This window comes from Drosophila navojoa, chromosome 5, assembly GCF_054131105.1.
Source record: "Drosophila navojoa isolate 15081-1374.11 chromosome 5, UAZ_NAV_1.0, whole genome shotgun sequence".
In the NCBI taxonomy this organism is placed as follows: domain Eukaryota; kingdom Metazoa; phylum Arthropoda; class Insecta; order Diptera; family Drosophilidae; genus Drosophila; species Drosophila navojoa.
The window spans coordinates 16,454,308-16,478,438 of record NC_142893.1 but is presented as its reverse complement, the minus strand read 5'-3'; the positions used below and the strand labels follow the sequence as shown (position 1 = coordinate 16,478,438).

The 24,131-nt window shown below is 39.4% G+C and overlaps 2 protein-coding genes across 2 annotated transcripts in view; one reads left to right on the top strand and one right to left on the bottom strand.

Moving 5' to 3' along the window:
- Fili (Fish-lips) overlaps positions 1–18,345 on the top strand; it is a 121,795-nt gene extending 103,450 nt beyond the window's left edge. The window contains exons 4-5 of the mRNA XM_089260970.1: positions 2,028–2,188; positions 15,064–18,345. Of these exons, the coding sequence (XP_089117096.1) occupies positions 2,028–2,188; positions 15,064–16,297 (1,395 nt within the window). The 3' untranslated portion in view covers positions 16,298–18,345. The remainder of the gene's footprint in view (positions 1–2,027; positions 2,189–15,063) is intronic.
- On the bottom strand, positions 7,689–8,981 carry LOC115565210 (cathepsin L). Its single transcript, XM_030390244.2, has one exon. It carries the CDS (start codon positions 8,944–8,946, stop codon positions 7,951–7,953), a length of 996 nt encoding a protein of 331 aa, XP_030246104.1. The 5' UTR covers positions 8,947–8,981; the 3' UTR covers positions 7,689–7,950.
- Positions 18,346–24,131: the final 5,786 nt, after the last annotated feature.

The window sequence follows — 24,131 nt, the reverse complement described above, 5'->3', positions numbered from 1 at the left end:
TAAATTTATTCTTTATGCTCTTGGTTCGCTGCTTATCAATGGATATAGACAGAACTACGAAAATTGAAAATTAATTTCAAAGCAAGCGCCACATTCAAACACAAAAGATCGGGCTGCAATAAATAACGCTTTGTTTGCTTTGTCTGGGGTCAGGCGCCTTTGCAATAATTTGATTTTCAATATTTTCCAGCAATTTCCAGTGTTAACAGAAGTGCTGGGCAATAACGGTTGTGTAATTTTCAATATTTTGTAGCTTAAACAAAAATATGCGCGCTGTTGTTGTTTTTCGTTGTTGTTGTTGTTGTTCGATTTATTGTGATTTAAGTTGTTAACTTTGATTTTGCATATTGCGCATAAATATTATTGCATTCAGCATTCGTGTCAGTTAATTGCAAAAATATCGGGGGAATGCATGCATTTCGGAATTTGCATACAATCAAATTATTTGGCTCTGCACAATTTTCATATTTACATAAGAAAATACTTCCGAGTTATTTGCGCAAAATATTTCCGGCTCTAAAGCTGAAATTTCTCTTACACAAACTAAAGTCCAAAATGGGAGATGCCTTAGCGCTTTAAGTTAAATTTGCAAACTTTTGTATTCAATAAAAAATTGGATCAGCAGCAGCTGAAGGTAAACCGTTAACTCAAAGCGAAAAGGGAAATTAATTTGAGAAATCAAAGTCAATATAATTTTGCTTTCTTTTATGCCACTTTACCTCGGCCTCTGCCTCTGCCTCTGCCCCAGTCTCTGCCACAGCCTCATATATTTTTCTCGCCCTCTCTTTTTCACGCTGCGCTGCGCTGGCAAACGAACTGGCCAGCCCGCCCACCCGCCTCTTGCTTTGCTTACTCTCTCTTCACCTCTCTGCCCCTTTGAGTGCTGGGCAAACACTGAGCAAAGGGTTACAAAAAAAAAAAAGAAACAACAACAAAAAATGGAACGAGCTGAAAATTGCCATTAGGTTAAACAATTGCAGCGCTTGGCCTACATTGCGTATGCGTAATACGTTTAATTTGTTCTCCTTCTTTGCTTCTGTTTCTCCTTTTGGTTTTGGCTTATGAGTTTGACAGAGGCCTTCGGGGTGCCGGCGCCCTCCCCTCCAGTTGCTACGCAGTTCATTAGGTTATCGCAGGCGTTTCACGTGTCCGGACGCTTGGCACGTCGCTTCCGACACGCTAGCGACTGCATGCGAGCGTCGAATGGGCGCGGCAGCGGGGCTACTAGGGCTACAGGGGCTGCAGCTACACTTGATTTTTATGAGCCATTGGAGCAGAGGCAAGAGCTGTGCCAAAAAAAAAAAGGGAAACCTTTTGCCGTGACTTTTCATAGCAAATGGGAAATCAGGGAATTCTGATTTTGGGAAAATGTATGTAACAGGCGTGGCATAGAGTGTATATTGATTATGAAATTATTATTATTTGTGATGTATGCAGAACAGAGAAGAATGATTTTCATTTCAGTTTTTAGCAGAACTCAGGGTATCTGCTAGTCGAGCAATCTCGACTAGAACACTCTTTCATGTACGTATCGTTTGGGGCTCTAACAAATTCGCTGCAAGATTGATTGTATTGCCAACCCACACACACACACACACACACACACAGACGGTTAACAAAGCGATTTGGCCAGACATCAGAAAATGGCGCACGGATGTACATGACGTACATGACGTTTCCGTTTCCGCTGACGCCGCCGCAGCTGCAGCCGGTGCCAAAAGCTGCGCTTTTTAAGTGTTTCACATTTTATTGTTGAACAACAGCCGGAGTTGCCCTCAAAGCAGCGCGAAACAAATCGCTTTGGTCTAAGGAGGGGTGCAAGGAGGAGCTTAGTGGCAACTATCAAGTGCAGCCGTAGAACGCTTTCAGATTTGAGTGGATGGCATTAACATTTTATAAGCTTGGCCCCGATGCTGCCATTTCACTTTGTTTAAACGCTTGAAATTAAATGATTTTTGTTCGCCATTCTTTCATTCTACAGCTCTAAAGCTCTCTTTCTCTCTCTCTCTCTCTCTCTCTCATTGCAGATGGTGCCCACCCAGCAGCTCTCGAAACTTTCAAATCTCACTTATTTGAACCTGGGCGGCAATCGTTTCGCCCACTTGCCAGCTGTAGCATTTTTAAACTTGTTTCATTTACGCGAATTGCACTTGAGCCGCCTGGACTATTTGCAGCGCATCGATTCGAGGTAAGTTTGCCATTGAGCCAAGTGAAAGTTCGTCTAAAAAGCTACACCCTCGCCCCAAGCCACCCCCTCTCTCTCTCAGTCTTAGAAAGTTACAGTGATACTTAAGCAACTCTCGACTGTTTATATGTATGTATGTGTGCTCTTTACGGCTGCTAACTGGGTCAGCGCCATGAAATGTAGACACAGCAAACAGTTGCCCAGCAGCTGAAAACGAAAAATCAGCAATGTGGACAATTGCAAACAGTTTGCCCAAAGTGAGAGTAATTCACTGAAACAACAAATCTATATGTGGCGCATCACAATTACAGCCGTGTCCCTTGCAGCATCATAGACAACTTTCTCGACACTCGGAGAACTTTATTTTTGTAAAGCATTAAGGGAAACTTCTTGAGCTGCGAGATAACCTCTTGATTATAAGCCCGAACCTGACAGACACTGAATCGACCGACATTTTCTTAACTGTGTACTTAAAGGGGATGATCCTGATTTTCTTTGAATAAATTTAAAATGTGTTAAAACTAAATAAATCAATATTTAATAGAAATATGGAGATAAATATTTAAGAAGCCAAAGAGTTTAGCTGTGATATGCGCATTCCAGTTGGTAATTCAAAGCCTATTAACATGAAGCACATACATAAATCGAATCTGAGTCACCTTAATCGCTTTCAATGTCAAAAACATAATAGTGCTTTCCCATTGGCTGCTGTGCACTGAGAACCTTCTCACAATTCTCATCCCTCTTCGCACTCACTTCGTTCAACGAAATAAAAGCGAGCATGTCCGAAGCGTAGCCCTCTCGCTCTCACTCCCATCCAACACTATGTGCAGCAGTAACTATCATTGATTGAGTCGTTTAACAGTGACAGCTATCTCTCTCTGTCACGTCCCATTTTGGAGTGAAAATTAATACATGCAAAACAAAGAGCAATATACATACAAGCGCTCAGCACTACAGTGCACTGTTAAAAGGCACACGATCGCGAGAGGTCAATCGCTCACTAATACAGCTGCAACAGTAGGAAGCCATTACTAAAAAATTTAACAGAGTTAGGAAACTGTAAGCAGGCTTGGCTTTAACATTATCAATGAATAATGTTAAGAATGTTGCTTATACATACATGTATACAATATAGTGCGCATTACATACAGATAAAAATAACACATGAATCTTCTTATATGATAATTAATTGAATTCTATTGAACCTAAACCCTGAATTTAACCTGCTCTGCACTTTCACTTGATAGCCTTAACCGCAACCTCTAACAGCGCTTAAAGTATGCAATTTTTTTTTTTTTTTCTTTTGGCCAGCATAATCATGTGGCTCAATAGGCTCAATAGTTGGGGCACAAAGCGTGCAATGTGATTTGCTATACCCTCATACGTTTACAGCTGCTCTCGAAAATAAGCTGGCAAGGCAGTCAGTCATGCAATTCACTTTCACACACTTGCACGTGACCTAAGCGCGCCCCCTCACACACAGACACTCACTCACACACACACACACACAGAAGCTCAAGCACATATAGAGGGAGACACTTAAACATGCCTCGGCTACAAATCATTATTGCTCAATGCAATCAATCATGTCTAATACGCTTTGGTAATAAGATGCCATCACATACACACAGACACACTCCCTCACACACACACACACACACACAATCACAAAGTCAAATTGGCATTGCCTCTACCCAACCCCTGCCCAGCTCTGAGCTGAGGCAGACATTGAAATGCTTGAGCTCAATTCGAGCATATGTTAATTCAATAATTCCAGGCAATTTTCATATCAAATCATCATTGAACGAGCGAGCCTCTGTCTGTGCTAGCGTCTCGACTTGCTTGTCAATCAGACATCTGTGTACCACCTCTACCCTCCCCATCTCGCCTTCCAGGCGAGCATAGAAATAATATTGATATGAGAGAAAATGTTCGGAGAGCGAAGCATGTAAATGGATCCCGAGCTGAGCAGCTGCCAATGCCATTAAATCAGTTTAATTTTGTAATTTCGTTTGATTCTCTTGCCACAGACATGGCCACGCCCCGCCCCCTGTCGCACAAGTCTTGTAATTGCTTTTGCCTTTGCTTTAGCTTTAGCTTTTGTTTGATTTCAGTTCGAGTCCTGTTGCCCAACTGTTGCCGCTTGCCTCTTGCCATTGTTCGTTGTCTGACAAATTGTTGCCTAACTCAAATTTACATACTACTTACACATACACACACGCACGCACTGACTGTCACACACACACACACACACTCATGTTTTGCTTATTTGAAAACTAAATTCTGCGTTTGTCTGGCTTTTTTTTTAGGGGGGCTATTGCCACAAAATCTTATGCTAATATATGAAAATTTGAATTTTAAACCTCGACTTTTCAGGCTGAAGTGGGTGGATGAGGGTGAAAGGACTGTGGCCCATTTTCTGGTAGACAAAATTATTTTGCATGCATATGCTTGAAAGGAAAAGGTGAAGTTGAGATTTAGGCTGTTCTGTAGAGGCATCAGCAAATATATAATAACAGGCAAGCATTAACAGAAAAGTCAGCCATAGTTGTAGCTAAATATTTCCAATCAGAGATGTTTGACTACAGGTCTCTCTCTCTCTGTCTCTCTGAGCTTAAAGCTCAGTACTTTACTTTGAGCTAATCTGGCATAATAATAACAGCTTTCTGAAGAATTTCCAATCAATTGAATGGTTAGCATATTCATATCGAACATGTTAACAGCAGCTCTTTGCGGAATTATTTGCAATTGCCAACATTTCCAATCAGACATGTTGGCAATAGTTCTTTATTAAATCCAGCGTCATAGTCAGCGCATGTTTCCAATTTGACATGATCGCAACTCTTTGTAGAATCAAACTTTTCCAATCAGTCATGTCAACAGCAGTTCTCTGCAGAATGCTGTAGACTAACAGAGTTGCAATTAAACATTCTCAATCATGCATGTTAGCAGCAGCTCTCTACAGAACGCAACTGTAGGCTAACAGAGTTGCAGTTAAACATTCTCAATCATGCATGTTAGCAGCAGCTCTCTGCAGAACCCAACTGTAGATTAACAGAGTTGCAGTTAGCAGTAGCTCTCTGCTCAATCCAACTGCAGTCTCAACTTTAGTGTTAGCTTACCATTTCCAATTAGACAATCAGCAGTTCTCTACAGAGCCCTAATTCCAGCTGAACTTGAGTAATCATACATGTAAATGAATGAATTTTATTATTGATGTAACTAGTATTTCCAATCAGAGCTGTTAACAACAGCTTTCTCATTGGATGCCTGCACGCATTCACTTTGATTTCGTAGCCAATCACGAATTTCTGTAGCCAACACATGATTCGACTTTATTCCCGTTTCCTTCCGTAGATTAAGAATGTGCACAACAAGCAGGAAATTATATTTCACTAGTTTAAGACTGTAGCCAGTCGTTCGTTTGGGTTGACTCCAGCGAGGGTTGACTGTTTGCGACAGACAGCATAAACAAGTCACTGGCTCTGCCAGAGGGGTGCCAGACAAATTGTTAGACACCCTTTCGCAAACAAAAGAAAAACGTGTGAGTGTGTGGGATGGGGGGAGCAAACGGAAATAGCGCAACATTTTAAAGTTTCGGCCGGGCGTTGCATAAAAGATTGAATGGGGCATGCCAACTCTCCAACCCCCCACCTCCCCACCTGCTCTAACCGTATACATGTATGTAAATATTTATGCAAATGCGTTAATGGAAACGCACCCCAAACGTGCGACGATGGCGACATGTTGATAGCAAAGTTTATGGCAGATACATTTCGCTAACTGTGAGTTGCACATGTGTTGTTGCTCCTGCTGCTGCTCCTCCTCCTGCTGCTGCTCCTCTGAGATTGTCTCATTACAAAAACCTTACACCCCGAACAATCAGCGCGCGTACGCAAAATTCATTAGGCAGCGACACGTATCAGGGCAAAAGTAAAGAGCCCAACTTCATGTAGTACCATACCTGTATCATAACAACAGTAGCAGCAGCAGCAGCAGGAGCAGCAGCAGCAGGAAGCTGGCCCCAACTCCTGCTGTTCATATCAAAGGGAATATTAAGTGAACATTTTTGTGAGCTGCGCTCATCTCTTCTGGAAGCCGCTGTATGACTTAATAGCCAAAAGTCATTTGCAACATTAACACTTGAGTCCGGGTCCGGGTTCGGGTCGGGCTAACCCGAAAGGTGTTGCCCGGCCCGCCTCCTACTGCGGTTAGTCATTGAATCTAATTGTTTTCAAATTTATGCATTCCGAGCGAACAAACTTCATTTGGCTCATTTCTCTCGTTTCCCTCATTTGGCGTGTGGCTGAGTTGTAATGCGATTTGCATTGCGCCACGGCTTGGGGCACAGACGACATTTGTTTTGTGGCCGCTTTTTGGGGTTGTAATCGCCTGGGCAGACGGGCAGCTGTGGGAGCTTATGGAGCAATGCTTCATGATATTTGTAGTTAAATCACAGAGAAATTCGAAATAGAAAAGAGTTGTTGTAGTTAGGGGAGTAAATAGATTTGCTGTTTAATGTTGTGGAATATGAAAAAGTATTGTGTATATGTAAGTATATATATGTAAGTATATATATGAGTATATCAATAATTGATTTTTATATACACATATGTAGTGGAATATATATTGTTTCGACTTTTTTTTAGAATTGTTTTGAAATATATAAAAGCGATGAATATTTTTGTGAAAATGTTTGTTTTCTGCTTACATTAAAGCAAAAAGTAGATCTATACAATGATAAATGTACCTAGGAGAAGTTCCTAAACTTTGTATTAGGCAAGTGGTGCTATTTTATTTTTCGCAGCTGTATTTGAGTATATCAATATCTGATTCTTATATATGTAGTGGAATATATAACACATTATATAGAAAATATATTAAAATATATTAAAAATATATTAAAACTTAATGATATATTTTTGTATTTATTTTAATATATTTCCTTTCAACTATTTAAAGTTCTTTACATTCATATGACAGTCTATACTATATTTTATGCAAAGTATTTTAATAAATGCACTTGTAGAAAATATATATTTATATTATATATTAAAATAGATAAAAAGTATTTTAAATTATAAATTATAAAATATATAAAAAGTATATTAAATTTAAAAAAAATATAATTTTTGTATATTTAATATATTTTTATATTTTATATATTATTTTAATATATTTTAATATGTATATTTGGTATATTTAAAATTCTTTATATTCATATGAGTCTATATATATATATATAAATGAACCCTAATTTATTTTAGTTATTTAAAAAAAAATGTATATAAAGAAAGCCTTAAAATCTCCACAGCTCAACAGTAATGGCATATAATTTCTTAGCAGAAATAAAAATATATGCAAATAACTTTTTTCAGATTAAATTTAGAATAAATAATATTATATATTCTTTCTCTTTTCTGTACATTCATTATATATATTTACGACACACTCTATATAAATTAATAGAATAACAAAACAAAAGAAAACACTGTTTACATAATAGTTAAAGGCTTTTTAATAGACCAGATACTTCTGCAGAGTTATCTGTCATATTTTTCTAGTTGCCACAAAAAACAATTACATATGCAAATGTCAAGCACTGATTGTTAATTACATAATTGTCTCATTTTTAATGCATTGTTTGCCCCATCAGCTCGTTCAGCTCAACGAGCGCCACTCACGTCAATTGCAGAGGCGATTTGAATAGAGTTGATCGAATTTGAATAACTGAACTGAAACGAACTGAATAGGGCTAGCAGCTAGACGAGTGGATAAACGGCAGTGCTGGCAATACCGCACTGGTTGTCCTTGTTGCGGGACATGCGTATGTAGCCGGCCTCGCCCCAGCTGGCGCCATAGGAGTTCTTCACCAGCCAAAAGTCGCCGCCCTGTCGATCGTGGCCATAGCCCACCACGAGCACGGCGTGATTGGCCTGCTTGTTGCATTGCCTATCGTCCAGCACGCCGTTTTTATAGTTTCGGAAATTCTTGCTCGCATGGATGGCCACGGAAATGGGGCCCTTCGCGGCGACTGCCACGGCCAGGTGGGGCTCGCCCCTCGCCACTTTGACCACGCCAGTGATCTGGGCGCCAATGTGAAGTGGATCGTAGCGACAGGAGAGCTGCTTGGCCTCGTAGGTGTAGGAGAGTTCCGTGTCGATTCCCCCATTGTCCAGCACGTATTTCAGTGCTCGAGACGGCATTCCACCCTCGCAGCCCCTATTGAAATAGCGGATAGTTGAGCAGTCCACCAGGTTCTGCTCGGAGAGCGAGACGAGCTTCCCCGTCTTCAGGAAGTTCATGCTCTCCAGGGTGCCCGTTGCGGAGAAGGCCCAGCATGAGCCGCACTTGCCCTGATCCTTCACGGGCGTGACGGCGCCCTTAGTCCGCCAATCAATCTCCGTGGGCAGCGCCTTGGCCTCGTCTGGCGTATATACCAGATCCGTGTCGAATGTCAAGTCCGTTAGGTTCATGCTGCCCAGCATCAGGCTATCGAACTCCTTGTCCAGCATGTCCGTAAACTGATTCACGCCCATTTCGTAGCTCTCTTTGTTCAGCCTGTAGCGCTGATTGTGCCTATCGATCTGCTTCTTGTTGTCGAAGAAGATGAGCTTGCGCAGCAGCTCCTCCTCCTTGCTCTCATAGACCTTCTCATAGTCCAGCTTATACGTCTCCCACTCCGCCTCCAGCACGTCCGTATAGGAGAGAGCCCCACTCAGCCCAACAAGCGCCAAAATTGCAATCACTGTCCTCATATCTAACTTCAAACTAAATCGAACGCAATACGAAACATTCTATTTATAAGAAATGCAATGAGTCGAGGTGCTTATCAGTCGAGAAACTAAATAAATAAATAACCCTGATTACCAGTAAATTGATGTCTAATCTAAAGACGGACGATTATTTGAAATGAAAAATTGGCACCTTTATCACTTTATCAAAACGTGACACATGATTAGTCCATAAATAACGGGAAGACCCTTTAAATAACCCGATAAGCCCTGCATATACAAATGTATGTGTAAGTCTAATATGAGGAATACAAAGAGAGCTCTTCATCGGACAGCAGCAATGGAAATACAATAACAAAAAATACTAAAAAAAATACTGCAAAAGCGAAATGAGTGTAAGTTAACAGGTAAACCCTTGACCTGTGCTCCCCTTGAGCAGGAGGCGCGTTAAAGCAGCAGCAGCTGCTGCTACTACTCCTGCTCCTGCTCCTGCTGCAGCTCACAAAAGTATGCAATGCATAATTTCACGTTTATCAGCATATTTTGTAAGTGAGTGTGAGAGGCGCAGCAGTGGCAAGAAAAAAGTGGCAGCCACAACAACAACAACAACAACAACAATAGCAGCTGCAAAATGAAAGCAGGAAGAAATTACGGAAACAGGAAAACATAAACATGCTGCTGCCTGCCTAACAGCTGTACCCGCCCTCCCTCTCTCTCTCTATCTCTTCTACCTCCTTAGCAATTTCTGGGCAAACCGGCAATTTTTCCATAAATTATGAGCCGGGAAATATTTCAAGGCAGCCTCGTGAGTAGCTATTATGCGTGTGTTTATACTTATGCCAGTGTTTTGCGCAAAGCTTATTTGCATGCTCATAGAGACAGCAGATCAGAGTGAGAGAGAGGGAGAGAGAGAGGGAGAGAGAGTGAGTGGGAGTGAGAGTGAGCTCTTTACATTATGCATATGCATGTCCTGCTGGGTAACTGCCATCGCTCACTGCATTGCACTTGAATTTCAAGACAATTATGAATTATGCAAGCAAAGCAACAACAACAACAACAACAATAACAACGCTGGCGCACCTGAGCACCCTAAACAATTTTACAGTTAATCGCTGGCAACTTTAAATTACATAAATTGCAACTTAATTAGCTCAGCATACCCAATTCTTTATGCCTAGCTAACTGCCTGACTAGAGTCCTTGCTGTTCAGTTATCGCAGTCCTTGCCTCATTTGTGCACTGTCATTGAGGTGCTGAGACGCCTGCTGGAATGGAATATACATTAAACATACGCTTAATATGTATGCTTTGTGCCCGTCATTGGAGTTGTGAAAATGAGAGGCTCAACGGGGCGTATGCGCAATTTAAAAACGTTTAAAATGCCATTAACAAATGCTTTAGGCATATCATTTGATAATTTGTCGCGGGCCACAGCTCAAAAGACATGTGTGTCTCTGTGTGCGTGCGCGTGTGTGTGTGTGTGTGTGCCAATTAGTTAATAATTGCCTGGGCGTGATATGCCTTGAACGCTTTAAGCCAACTCTTTAAGCACATTCCCAGCCAGCACTCAATAAATCAACGGCCAAGTCTCGTGGCTCAAACGGTTTCCCTGCGGGCGCTATCAACTGTCATATCTCTCTCAATTTATTGTAGTAAAAATGTCAATCAACTGAATAGAACGGATTTACACAGAGTGAGTGGGAGAGAGAGAGAGGTAGAGAGGTGCAGACAGGCATATGCCAAATTCAAAAACTATATGGCATTGCCACAACATATCCTTTGATTGACTGCTCTGACTGGACTGACAAACTGTTTGACAAACTGATTGACTGTTCATCAGTTGCTTGACTATGGCCGTAATAACTGCGCGTCTGACTGAGGTCTCTCTCACTCCCTCTCTCTCCCTCTCCCTCTCCCTCTGTCTCTTTGGCTATCTGTCTGCCTTTTGCTGCTCGCCATCGGTAAACGTGACTGAGCCCCACGAACATGGACAGCAAACATTTCAATCCGATTTTCAGCAATTCCAATTCTGGCGTCACACACACACACACACACAAAACAATTTGCATATGAGCTGGCCAAAAAAAAACACCAACTTCAACATTTTCGACTATGCACATACTTATACACACCCTCACATACACACACTCACACACACTCGCAACCATTTCCGTTTCCGCACGCTTGACGCTGGCAGTAGCTAAAAAAAAAACACAATATATGCACATATATAAAAACAACTGCAGGAGTTTAGACTAGCCAGAAAGACTGACAAATACCCTGTAAAGCAGTTGATCTGTTGGAAATATTGGAGAAGAAGAATTGGAGAAGAAAAAGTGGGAAAGAAGAACTGAGGCAAAGAAATATTGACTGAGTATTAAGTAAATAAAAATATATTAAAAAAATCGATTGCTAAATACTTCATAAAGAAAGAAAGCAAAATCAAATAAATACAATGAAGAAATACTTATAAAAAAAAGCTACATTTGCACTGTTTTTTTTTTTTTTTTTTTTTTTTTTTTTTTTTTTTTTGAGTGAATTAAATACAAGAAATAAATTTATTAAAAATATTTTGGAATAAAAAAAACTTGCAAAAGCTAAAAAGAAATAAACGGAAAAGCGATTGCTAAATCCTTTGTAAGGAAAAAATAAAAATCAAATAAAATACTTTAAAACAAATTTTATATATGCTCTGCTTGACACTATATTATAAAAAATAATAATAATAATAAATAGTAATAAAAAATAATATAAATAAATTTAAAATATTTGGAAAAAACTTTGCAAAAGCTAAAAAAAAGTAAAACTTGCCTTCAAAGCAATTGCTAAATACTTCATAAAGAAAAAATCTAAAAATAAAATAAATATAATGTAAGAAATTATTAAATAACAGTAAATATGCACGGCTTTCTATTTTATATTATAAAAAATATAAATTATAAAAATATATAATTTTTATATATTTTTATTATAAATTTTTATATTTTATATTATTATATATTATATTAGAAAGAAACTTGCAAAGCTAAAAAAACGTAAAACTTTTCCTCAGCTACTTTTTGGCTAGTTTTAGCTAACAAACTAATCGTTGTTTCTTAGAGCATATCTACACGGAATGCAACTTGATGCCAACTTTTTCTAGGGTATGTCAGATATTGCCGCAGCCATGTCTACAAATGAAAATAAAGGAACGTTATACAAAATAAAGTTTGAATCTGAGCGGTGAACAGCAAAAAGGCTGATGTTGTTGTTGTTGTTGTGGTTGTTGTTGCTGAAGTTTTTGTTGTTGCTGTTGTTGTTGCTGCTGCTGTTGCTGAAGTTGTTGTTGCTGCTGCTGCCGCTGTCATTGGCAGTCGCAAGGGAAACAAACTCAAGCTCAAATGTTTTTTTCCTCGCGGCAAGCTTCTCATTTTGTTGTTGTTGTTGTTGTTGGCCTGGGGCGTCGCCAAAGCGGCATTTAAAGAGCGCTCAACAGCAGGTAGCAGCGACCTGTGGAATCGACTCCAGTTGCTGCTGCTGCTGCTGCTGCCCCCAACTCAGCTAGCTGCAATCCCTCCAATCCCACTAGAAATTGCCGCCAATGTCACGTTTTTCTCTTTCTTTTTCTTTACTTTTTTATTTTCTTTTTTTTCGTTTGCGGCCAAGTGTTTCTTCGACGGCCTGGTAATAGTTATTTGCATAATATTTGCACAAATAATTGAATTTGTGTTCTTAGCCGCGACTCGCCAAATTGCTCGAGTGAACTTTTCCTCGACTCTGTGCAGATAATGGCAAACATTTTGAAGCGCCTGCAATTGAAGTTTCTGAATGTTTAACTTGCCATGAAATTGAACGTTCAGCAGCGCCAGAGCCAGAGCCAGAGCCAGAGCGAGAGCTAGAGCCTCATTTGTTTTGTCTAGAAAGTTGAGCGCGCGCTGCGCCTGCATGTGTTGTCCTTGAAGGACAATAATAGTATGGGGTCTTTATCTGGTTAAGAGTTTTTGCATGTCTATTTTACAAAGAGCTGGTGCATAATTTAAGTTCGATTTATGGCTGATGAGAATGGGCAATAGAATGAATGTTAAATGAGATATAAGAATATTAATGTATTCTCAGCTATATAATATACATATATCATATATATAATATATAATGATAATTATGTATTTCTACAAATATTTTAGCTTTAAAATTTATCATCAACTCCAGCTAAAGAGAACATAAACCAACTCAAGCTGTTTACCAAGTCTTCAATACCTACTTGAAAATGCATAAAATCTATACTTAAATCAAATTTAATATAATCCCAATTGCAACTACAACGAATTTAACCGCAATGGAAATTGCATTCAAAGTGAAAAATGCATCAGCGCCAACATGTGTGAGCCCAACTGGTTGCAATCAGTGGTACAAATGGGTTGCACAGTGCGAAAAAGGGAGAGCGAGCGCGAGGTGGAGTGTAAGTGAGATGGCTACAAAGCGTTGCCACTTATCAAATCAATGCGCGAAGGTTCATCAAGGGAGCGCACAGTTCGTATAAATGCGTTCATTTAACACGAAATGCAACTTAAGAGCTCGCATCAAATCGAATCAAACGCACTGTTGTTGGCTAGTGTAAATGGAAATGAAACCAGAAAGGAGAAGAGTGGGAGAAAAAAAAAATGGTACTAAATTGTATGTCGCTTAAGAGCGACAAATTCGCTGTGTGTGTCAGCGCGAGTCGTCGCCTGAAGTTGCTAAGTTGCTCATACGCCACGTTGCACTTATTTCATGCTGCGCCTGCCTGACGGTGGTGGTGGGTGTGGCATGGGGGCGTAGGTAATGCACTGCCGGCTGCCTGCTGCCTGCTGCCTGCCAGCGACGGCAAGAAGTGCAGTCAGCGACTTTGCGACGTTGACTTAACTTGGCAGGGATTTACGGCAACGCTTCACGGAGCTTGCTTGCAACGTGCCACATGCAGCATGGGAGCTGTTTCTTTTCTCTCTCTCTCTCACTCTTCCTCTTGCCGCTTGCTATTATTAGGTTGCAATAGACGCAGGCTAAATAAATCCACGTCGCTTAAGACGACGCCATGTGGATAAAGGGCTAACGAGAGCACTGCCTCAGACTGCAAGCGTATGTGTGTATGCGTGTGTGTGTGTGTGTGTGTGTATGTGTGTGTCTATTCATGTATTTCATTGCCTGGCATTTAAGTTTAACGTTGATGCATAGCATTCTGCATAATTAAAATGAACAACCAGCAAGAACAGACTCCTATATCCACAAACTATATTACTTATACATGTGTGTGTGTGTGTGTGTGTGTGTGTGTGTGTGTGTGTGTGTGTGTGTGTGTGTGTGTGTGTGTGTGTGTGTGTGTGTGTGTGTGTGTTGCCTTGACAACAGCTCAGCATATCTTTGTGTGCGTGTGTGTGTGTGTGTGTGCTTGACAGCGTATACGCTCTGCACATGTCGTTAGGTTGTCTTAAATCCGTCAAGAATTTTAGCTTTAACATAAGATTTTAAATTAGAAAAAATAGATATCATACCATGAAGCTTTTATAATTAATATATAACATTATAATGATAATTAAAATGGTTTAAATTTGGACTGCTATAACTTGCTCTTTTACACTCCGAAATATACTGAACGAATCATGCTCACTCGCTCTCGCTCGCGCTTTCGCTGTGAGCCTGAGCCTTCAGTTATTTTCGAATTTGTTTTCTCTTGAGCGCCTTGAGTTGATATATTCGTGCGACGCTCTTTATACGAACTTCGCGTAGGAAGAGAAACGTTTGGTGCTCGCACACTGCGTAAACTAATTACTCAAAAGCTCATTGCATTACATTCACATGCACACAATCGGTGTGTTCAGCGCTTACATACCAATACCAATGTAGAACTCTTTTTGCTTCGTTTAGCTCCACCAATCGGTCGGCAAGACCGATCTTTATCGAGCTCTCTTGACTTCCATTGAGTTTTTTTTCGTGATTTTGATTAAAATACACTTATTTACAACTAGGTGTAGCAGAAAATGTGTTTAATAAAATAAATAAATTTTCAATTAATAAAAAACAAATATAATAAAAAATTTAACCAAATATTTAGCTAACTATATAACAAACTCTTAAAGAAGACAATCTCTAATCTCGCACATTTCACTCCATTCTCTCTCTCTTGCAGAGCTTTTGTGGACAACACGCATTTACAGACGCTCCATCTGAACTTCAATCCGCAATTGAGTGACATACCCATGCGGCTGTTCCAGGGCAATCCGAACATTCTGGAGGTGTACATGCAGAGCAACAGCCTGCAGACGCTCTACTCGGCCCAGTTCCCAGTGGATCAGCTGCAGAAGCTCTATCTGGGCGATAATCCGCTGCAGTGCAACTGCTCGCTGCTCTGGCTGTGGCGCCTGGTCACAGGCAACTTTGAGGGCACAGAGCCCGCGCTGGAGCATGCTCAGGGCGGCGCTGTGGCCGCACTGGCCAAGGAGGCATCGCTGGTGCGGGAGCAGGAGGACGACACCACACTCAAGGCCGACGATGGGGTCTCCGCCCTGGCTGCCTACATAGCCGAGCAGCATATTGCGAACGCCCTGCAGACCACCGAGCCGAGCGCGTATGAGCAGCGACTGGAGGCCGCCGCCAGCGCCAGCTCCAGCAGCAGCTCCAACTATTTGCGCATGGACAAACAGCAGATCGGCTGCGACATTTGGCGGGACGGCGTTCGCACCCGCCGCCAGCTGCTGACAATGAGCGAGGGCGAGATCACCTGCCCGGCGCACATCGTGACCGTCGTCTGTGCGGTGATCACCAGCCTCCTGGTGCTCATGATCGGCATCAGTGTGCTCTACTATCTGCGCTTCGTGAAGCGCCGGCGCAAGCTGCTGCACGAGCGCGGTCCGCTGCGCACCAGCAAGAGCATCATCAACGTGCACGACCGCATCCTGCAGGGCCACCACCAGCCGCTGGGCGGTGGCGCGGGCATGAGCATGACCCTGGGCGGCTCGGGGCCCGGCGGCCTCGGTATGACGCTCAACTATCCGCATCATGCGCAAACGCTGCAGGCGCATCATCACTACCACCAGGCCATGCCGCTGCAGGGCCACAGCGGGCACGAGTACCAGCAGACGACGCTGCCGCAGCTGGACAAGCTGGAGCTGGAGCGCTATCTGGCGGCGCAGACGATTGCCAACGAGTATCGGGCGCTGAAGCCCTGGGAGCTGCCCGTCAAGGAGGCGGACGACGAGCCGGAGCATCTCTACGAGCGCTTCGATCACTACGAATACCCGGACACGCACACCATGACCAAGCTGAAGCAGGCGGCCGCACTCCAGGGCAGCACCGCGGTGACAGCAGCTGGCAATGCCAACGCTGGCGCCGCCAACAGCAAGCCGCACGTGGTCTACGTATGACGTGGACGCGGCGTTGCTGGCAACCAGAAACAACAGCAGCAAAAGCAGCAGCAGCAGCAGCAGCAGCAGCAGTTGGATCTGGGCATTGAGCTGGTGGGCCTGGGCCTGGGGCTGACCAACAACAACTATCGCAGCTATGCGCAGTGCCCGAGCAAGGCGATCGATCACTTTTGAAAACAGGGATATTCACAGCAGCAGCAGCAGCAGCAGCAGCAGCAGCAGCAGCAGCAGCGGCAGTTTTATGTTTAGGTATCCTTCGGTTCTTTTCAGTTCGAATTTGAGTTTGAGTTGGGCATTTTCGGAGAATTTGATAACTCGCAACAAAAAGTTTAACAAGCGTCAAATGAAACAAGGGATATATCTACGTGTATAGCAGCATACTATAATAATATTATTAGTACTAAAGAAAGGAAAAATGAATAAAGAATTACAAATAAAAAATTACAAATATGTCATATTAGCTGATAAGTTGAAGAAAAGCAAAGAAATATTAACATAAAAATAGCAATAGTTATATTTCTCTTATTCTCTGTCTCCCTCCCTCTATCTCTCACACACACTATCTGAAAGTTAAGCAAGAGAAAAATCCACTCATAGTTAATGGCATTCAGCATTAGTCTAGCATTAGTTAATAAGAGCATTTAACTGAATTTAATAAACATAAATGACACAAAACAGTTTGCAGTGTGAAGAGTGCAACAATAACTAAGTTAACTATTTATTATTATTATTTTTATTCAAAATTTGTACTTTGACGAGAGCTCAACAAGTAACAAGGCTAAGGGGACCAAGCAAACAGTCCATTATTCAATATAATCCAAACTTAAAAGAGCGCAAGAGCTTAGCTCGCAAATAACTGTTCCCAATTTACTCTTTATGTTCTCGCTCTTAGCAAGAGCCTACGGTTCATTTCTTTGTTGTTTTCGGTTACTATTCGTGGACTCTCTTTTCACGAACATCGTTTAGTGAAGAAAAAGCTCAAAAGCTCAATGCAAATCGTCTTCACATTCACATGCACATGGATGCAGAGCTAGAGCGAAATAGCTCAAAAGCTCAATGCAAATCGTCTTCACATTCACATACACATGGATGCAAAGCTAGAGCGAAGTAAAAGAAACAAAATAACTATTGGGCCGATCGCGAACGAGCTTTTTGCAAAGCGACTCAAACGGTTGAGCTTAAACTTTCGTTAAGTTCCTTCTCAATGTGTGAGTGAAAGAAACAAAAGGTCAACAGTTATTAGCGAGCTATGAGCAAAAGCTGAGTTACTTGAAAAAGCCAATTCGAGAATTAACTAAATTACAAATTCATATATAGACATAATTATATATAAAACACACACAAAATAAGATGACAATATATAAAAGAAAAGTGTAAATTTAAGCGAAATTCAATTTTTTATTTGTCGAGCAGCGCTCAAAACTCAAAGTTGGCCTAAAACGTAATCAAAATTGATTTGTAAATAACTAGAAATATAAATATGAAAATAAAACTAAACATAAAATTATATTTAATATGAAATTTATACATTAAAAGTCTCTCTACTCAAGCACAAACTTTAGCTTATTTTGCCTATATTTTGTACATAATTTATGCTTACATTTAAAGTTAGTCAAGCGCAAAAATGTATATTTAACAAGAAATAAATATTGAAAAAAAAAATGCTAAGAGAAAAACAAATTTACAAGCAATTTTTGAGCAATGAAATTCGATATTATTTTCAGTTCTTTCACGGCTGAACAGCAAAGCAAATAGAAGAGGCCCAGCTGCAACGTTCATTTGCATAACAAATTCAAATAGTTAAACAAAACAAACGTATGAAAATAATAAAACAATACAAATGAAACAAAACAGAGAAAATATTGAAATTACAGCAATGCAAGTCAAGAGCGAAGAGCAAAGAGCTAAACAAATGCAATTTGAATTCGCATTTGTTTGATTCCGAAATTTTTAAATTAAATTAAAGTAAAAAAAAAATAACATCAAATGTGTGTATAAAAAAATATATAAATAATATATGCTAAAGTATTTAATTGAATTCATATATATACAAATATATATATGTATGTATGTATGTATCTGATAGACACTGGAAATTGCGGCAACAACTAAATTCACAATACACAAATGCAAATGAAAAATAAAAACAAAATGTTATTTCTTATACGAAGACTGAGGAAAACGATGATGCAAGAATAAAAATAAAAAGTAAAAAAAAAATAAAAAAAAAAAAACATAAATAAAGCTTTGATTTGCAGTAGCTTAAGAGGATTATCTTTACATTGCAGAGAGAGCGAGAAAGGGAGAGAGTAAGTATGATGGGAAAAATCTGGGAATAAGTTCAGTCAGAAGTTGTGAGTTATGGACCACAAACATTTAATGATTCATAGGGATATTTTTAAATGAATCATCTGAGAGCTTGATTGAATACCTAAGGAGTAAAAATGCTCTTGTAGGAAGTGCCAGACTAAGACATACCCTAGGCCTTGCAATTAGCTGGTAAACCCATGATTCAAATGATGTAGAATGCATTCTATATACATACACACATATTTACATACATATATAAATACAGATTTACACTTTTTACTTTCCTCTGTGTTTCAAATTGCTTTCAGGCATAGATAAAAATTGCAATTGCCTAAAATTTGCTATTTATGAGCTGTTATAAACAGAGAGAGAGAAAGAGAGATATATTATATTCATATGATATGAGGTAATATATGTTTCTATAGACAATGTTAATGCCTTAATTTATTGGGATTTCATAAAATGTCTATTTCAGTATTTCAGCCGTAACATTGTAGCAATCAAATAACTGTATTAATTGAGGCTGCCAAATTGCCATCAAAAATGTTGTTAACTACGCTAAGCAGCCGCAGCAGCTGATGGAGCAGAAAGAAAGAAGAAGCAGCACCAGTCGAGCAATATGTTGGCGTAATAAATCAGAGAGCTTTAGGGTGGACCAGCTTTTGTAGTACATTTGTAGTGCTATTGTGTGACATTTCTGTGCGACAGAAAAAGAAAAAAAAACACAACAATAACAACTACAACTAAGAAAGCCATGTTAAGCAAATAATGGACTTGTTTTGCTTAAGAAGTGGCCAGATATATTTTCAGAAACAGAAATAAACTGCGCCAGAAATGGCATAAATCCCAGCGCTGAAACTTGAAACGCCTACCCCACACACACACACACACACACATACTCACAGTGAGCGCAGAACAAACACAACACAACTGATATGTGGGCACAGCAAACAACAGTAAAAACCATATATAAAAGCCAGGACAGTAACTGGGTCAGCAAATATTGTGAAGGAGTCGCAACAGAGCTAAAATTATTATTAACAATGCTAAATGTAACAGAATTTATACAAAGTATATACAGACATACAAATATATCTTCATTCGGAGCTCGAGTATTTGTAATATCTGCGACTGCTCTCGGGCTCTATGCAGCTCTCTCTGCAGCTCGCTTGACGCATTGCCTTGGGGCCAACACGTACTTACGAACAAATAAAAGCGAGTGCTGCGAGGACAGTGCAGGCAGAGGGCAGCATACGAAATTCTAAAATGCCAGGAAATTGATGGAGGATAGGGAATATAGAATGCTCTGACTTTATAAGCCCTTCCTTAATAAATGTGTATTATTGAAGTATTTAATTGAAACAATTTCAAAAGATTTTCCAGCTTTTGGAGTTGATAATTCGAAATGGCACGTAAATCCATTTATTTTGCTTACACAGAAATTAAGCCATCGAGAACTATCGAAAGCGGCTATCGAGACTCGACTGTCTCACATAGGTTCTTCTTCGATTTACACAGATATTCAGACTATCGATAATTATCGAATACGATTGTTTCAAGGGGAGCGATTTTTTCAAGCTATCGCGGTTTTCTATTTACCGGGGTAAAAATTATCGAGACTCGACTGTATTACATAGTTTCTTATTATGTCTCTAGCCTCTTTCATAAATTTTATTAACAAGGCTTTACTCTATATTCATTTCATTAAATTATAGATGATTACTTATCGTATGAATTTTGAATAAAATATTAATTTCAAAATATATGAAAAAATGTAAACAGCAATTAATGAAAATTTTTAAGGGAACAAATCAAGTGAATGCGTGGGAAATCTTCAGTCCATTACTAAATATTACAATCGGAGCATCTCACCCCCAGTAACATACTAGAAAACAAAACAAATTCAGAAATCATCATAAGGGAAAAAAAAGCAATAAAACCCGAAATGTGTGTCCTCAGCTTGCCAGAGCAAATGAAATGAAAATGTTGAGCTAACCCCGGGCAGGGTATTACGAAAAACTTGGCACAACAAACACACCTCAACAAAAGCGCAAACAATGGCAACAAAGAGAGTGAGAGAGAGAGGGTAAGGGATGGAGGTAAGCTCAACAGTTTAGTAAATAAATCTGCATGCTCTCTAAATAATTAACATGCTCGAGGCCTGTGACGAGGCTCGAGTCTCGCCCAGTTTGCTTCGCTTGCAATTCTCATTCACTTTCGTTGTGCCCTGCCGCACTCATCGAGTTATTCAACCCGACAAGGGATGCTCCACAAAGGGAGTAGTAGAGCTGCGAGAAAGAGACAGGGCGACACAGAGAGTGAGAGAGAGAGAGAGAGAGAGAGAGAGATTGAGGGAGAGTGTGAGCCTTGAATGATTGCAGCGCAATTTGTTTGACTGTGCCACACACACACACACGCACACACACTCACACACACGCACACACACACACACACACAGTCATCCCACACCTGGTGCTGGCGTGAAACTAATGTCGGCCAATTAATATTGTCATAATGCATATTCGACACAGGCCAACAAAACGCGAAAACGTTTTGCTCCAATTTCTTCTCAACAATTTTCGTATACTTTCTTTTCGTTTTTTTCTACTTTGGCTACTCAATAAGTCATAAAGTGCAGGAAATGTTGAGGAAATCCATGAATGAGCGGAGGCCATTAAATGCAGCCCCAAAGACGCGACGCCACGGCCGTTTGAGCCACCATTTGCGAGCCGTAAATAACTGTCAGTCGGACGAGGCAACATTTGAGTTACGGCCGTGGCAGCATTTTAATTGCCAAAGATATTTGTTAGAGGTGCTAACGGCTGCCGGCTGTCTTCCACAGATACAGCTACACAGCCTCAGATACAGATACTTTCAGCTGTAAACACACACACACACACATATGTACATATATATAGCTCCTCTTGCCTAGAACTGCACGGCTATTAATTCAAGTGCTGCTGCCACGCATAAACATTTTAATGGCACGAATTTGGCTAAAAGATGCGCCAACGACTAAATGAAATTGCGCCAATTGAATTGCCAATTTCGCCAGCCAATCGAGCACAGCGAATTATTGCGTATGACAATTAATTGATTGAAGCGAGACGGAAGAACAGACGGACTATTTCTCCTAGCGCTATTTATTTATGTATTTGTTTATATAGATAAAACTTTAGTACTTTATAGTTTATTGCATAATTTTCTTTACTTATTTTTTTATAGGTATAAAAATTAAAATTTTGTTTATTTAATAACATTATTTTGAAGACTTCTTTTTTCTTAAGCTATAAAACCCTAATTTTGTATATTTCATTAAATATTTTTTAATTTTAACTAAAACTATAATTTAATAACACTTTAATTTTGTATTTTTGATTTAATCAATTTGTTGATTGTTTTTAAATTTTAAATAAAACAAAATAAACAAAAATTAAAATGTTATATATTTTATTGCACAATTTTCTTTACTTTATAGATAAAACTTAAGTACTTTATAGTTTATTGCATAATTTTCTTTACTTATTTTTTTTACAGGGATAAAACTAAAATTTTGTATATTTAATTTAAAAATTTTTGGACTTTTTTTACTAAGGCTATAAAACCCTAATTTTGTATACCTAACTAAATATTTTTTAATTTTAGCTAAAACTATAATTTAATAAAACTTTAATTTTGTATTTCTGATTAAATAAATTTGTTGATTGTTTTTAAATTTTAAATAAAACAAAAATTAAAATGTATTTTTTATTGCACAATTTTCTTTACTTATTTTTTCAAGACTTCAAATTTTATTCTGTATTGCATAATTTTACCTTATTTATTTCATAGGAATAAAAACATAATTTTGTATATTTTTGCATAGTTTTGTTTACTTTTTTATCGGAATAAAACTAAAATTTTGTAATTTGGCCTTTTGAAACAGGACCCCAAATAAAATGTAATACTATTCTAGTCTCAGATTTGGTATTTGGATTTGGCAAATCTAAGAAAAACTACAGTCTAAGTATTGGTTAGGAAATGTTCTCTATAAATGAATGGTATGAAATCGAAATGATATGTAAGTTAGAACAAAATTTATTAATTATCTGGAATAATTTTTTAACTAAATTGGTTTAATAACTACGATCTAATTTTGTATATTAATTGAATTTAAAAAAAATTTATAAAAGAAATAAATTTACTAATTAATAAGTAGATAATAATATTTAAAAGTGTAAATAAAAGACTTTTTGCAAGTTTCAGCAAAATGTAAGCAATGAAACTTAATTTTTATAGGAACAATATATAAGTCTAGCTCAATCTCTAGAAATATCTACACTAATTAGGCATATACATTTAGTAATACAATGTATTTCATTATCAGTTTCACAACACAAATATTTCCACAAATTTTGCTCCCATTTTAGCCAAACAAATCAGTTACAGTCGCAGCTAGTAAGCCCATTTGCTCAGTTTAGGGCTTGGCTTGGCGAAAATTCGTTCATTTAAAGCCGAACGAAGGCAAAGTGTTGGTTCGCATATCCAGCATATCCAGCAAATCCTGCTGGCAGCCCGCCTGTCGGTCCTTCGTCCCGGGCGCCTTCCCCCACTCAAAGAGGGCGAGTGAAACTAATTCGCATGCACTCGCAGGGCAACCGCAAACAGTTTCCGCTTATCTCGGGCTTTTTTGTTGTGAATTATAGCGGTGGCATGCCAAATAAAGAGACCAATAAAAGTGTGGCCAAAGATAACGCCAAGAGTGGCCAAAAAGACACAGCGATGAATTTTGCCAAAAACAAATAAAGAACATTTCAAATGTGAGAGGTGGCTCCGTAGAAGAAGAAGAAGGAAAGCAAACTATGATTTGTACAAGGCCAAAGTGAGAGATATCCCTTTCAGTGTAGCCAACTTGGCCAATTTCAGGCAAGATCTAGCCCATTTCAAAGGGATCTAGCTTTGAGATGGAGTAGTCAAAAAGTGAGGTAAGAAAGATACAGAAAGAGAGAGAAGGAGAGAAAGAAAACGAGTGCAGAAGCTCTAGTACATAGGAGTAGAAGAATAATCGATCAGCTGAGCATTCGAGACTTGGAGGACATACTTGGAGAAAAGAATTATGTTAAACGTTTAGAGGAAATACTTATAAGAAATACTTACAAGTATTACTCAGAGGAACTACTGGGAGGAAATGCTTTGAAGTAAAGAGGAAACACTTAAAGGAAATACTCTGAGGAAATAAAGAAAATATTTAGAGGATTTCTAGTTACTTTGTCGAAGAGAAAATTAGCGAAGTTTTTATGTTTATGTTTGATTTATATTTCATTATGATGATTTGTTAAATATATTTGCTTGTTTTTTTTTTCTACTTCTTCTACTTATTTTGTCAGAGCATACAAATAGATGCGGCTGCAGCACCTTCTGCTACTGCTCCTGCTCCTGCTGCTGATACTTCTCCTCCTGCTACCACTGCTCCTTCTGGCGCTGCTCCTGCTGCTGATGCGGCTCCTCCTGCTGCTGCTGATGCGGCTCCTCCTGCTGCTACTCC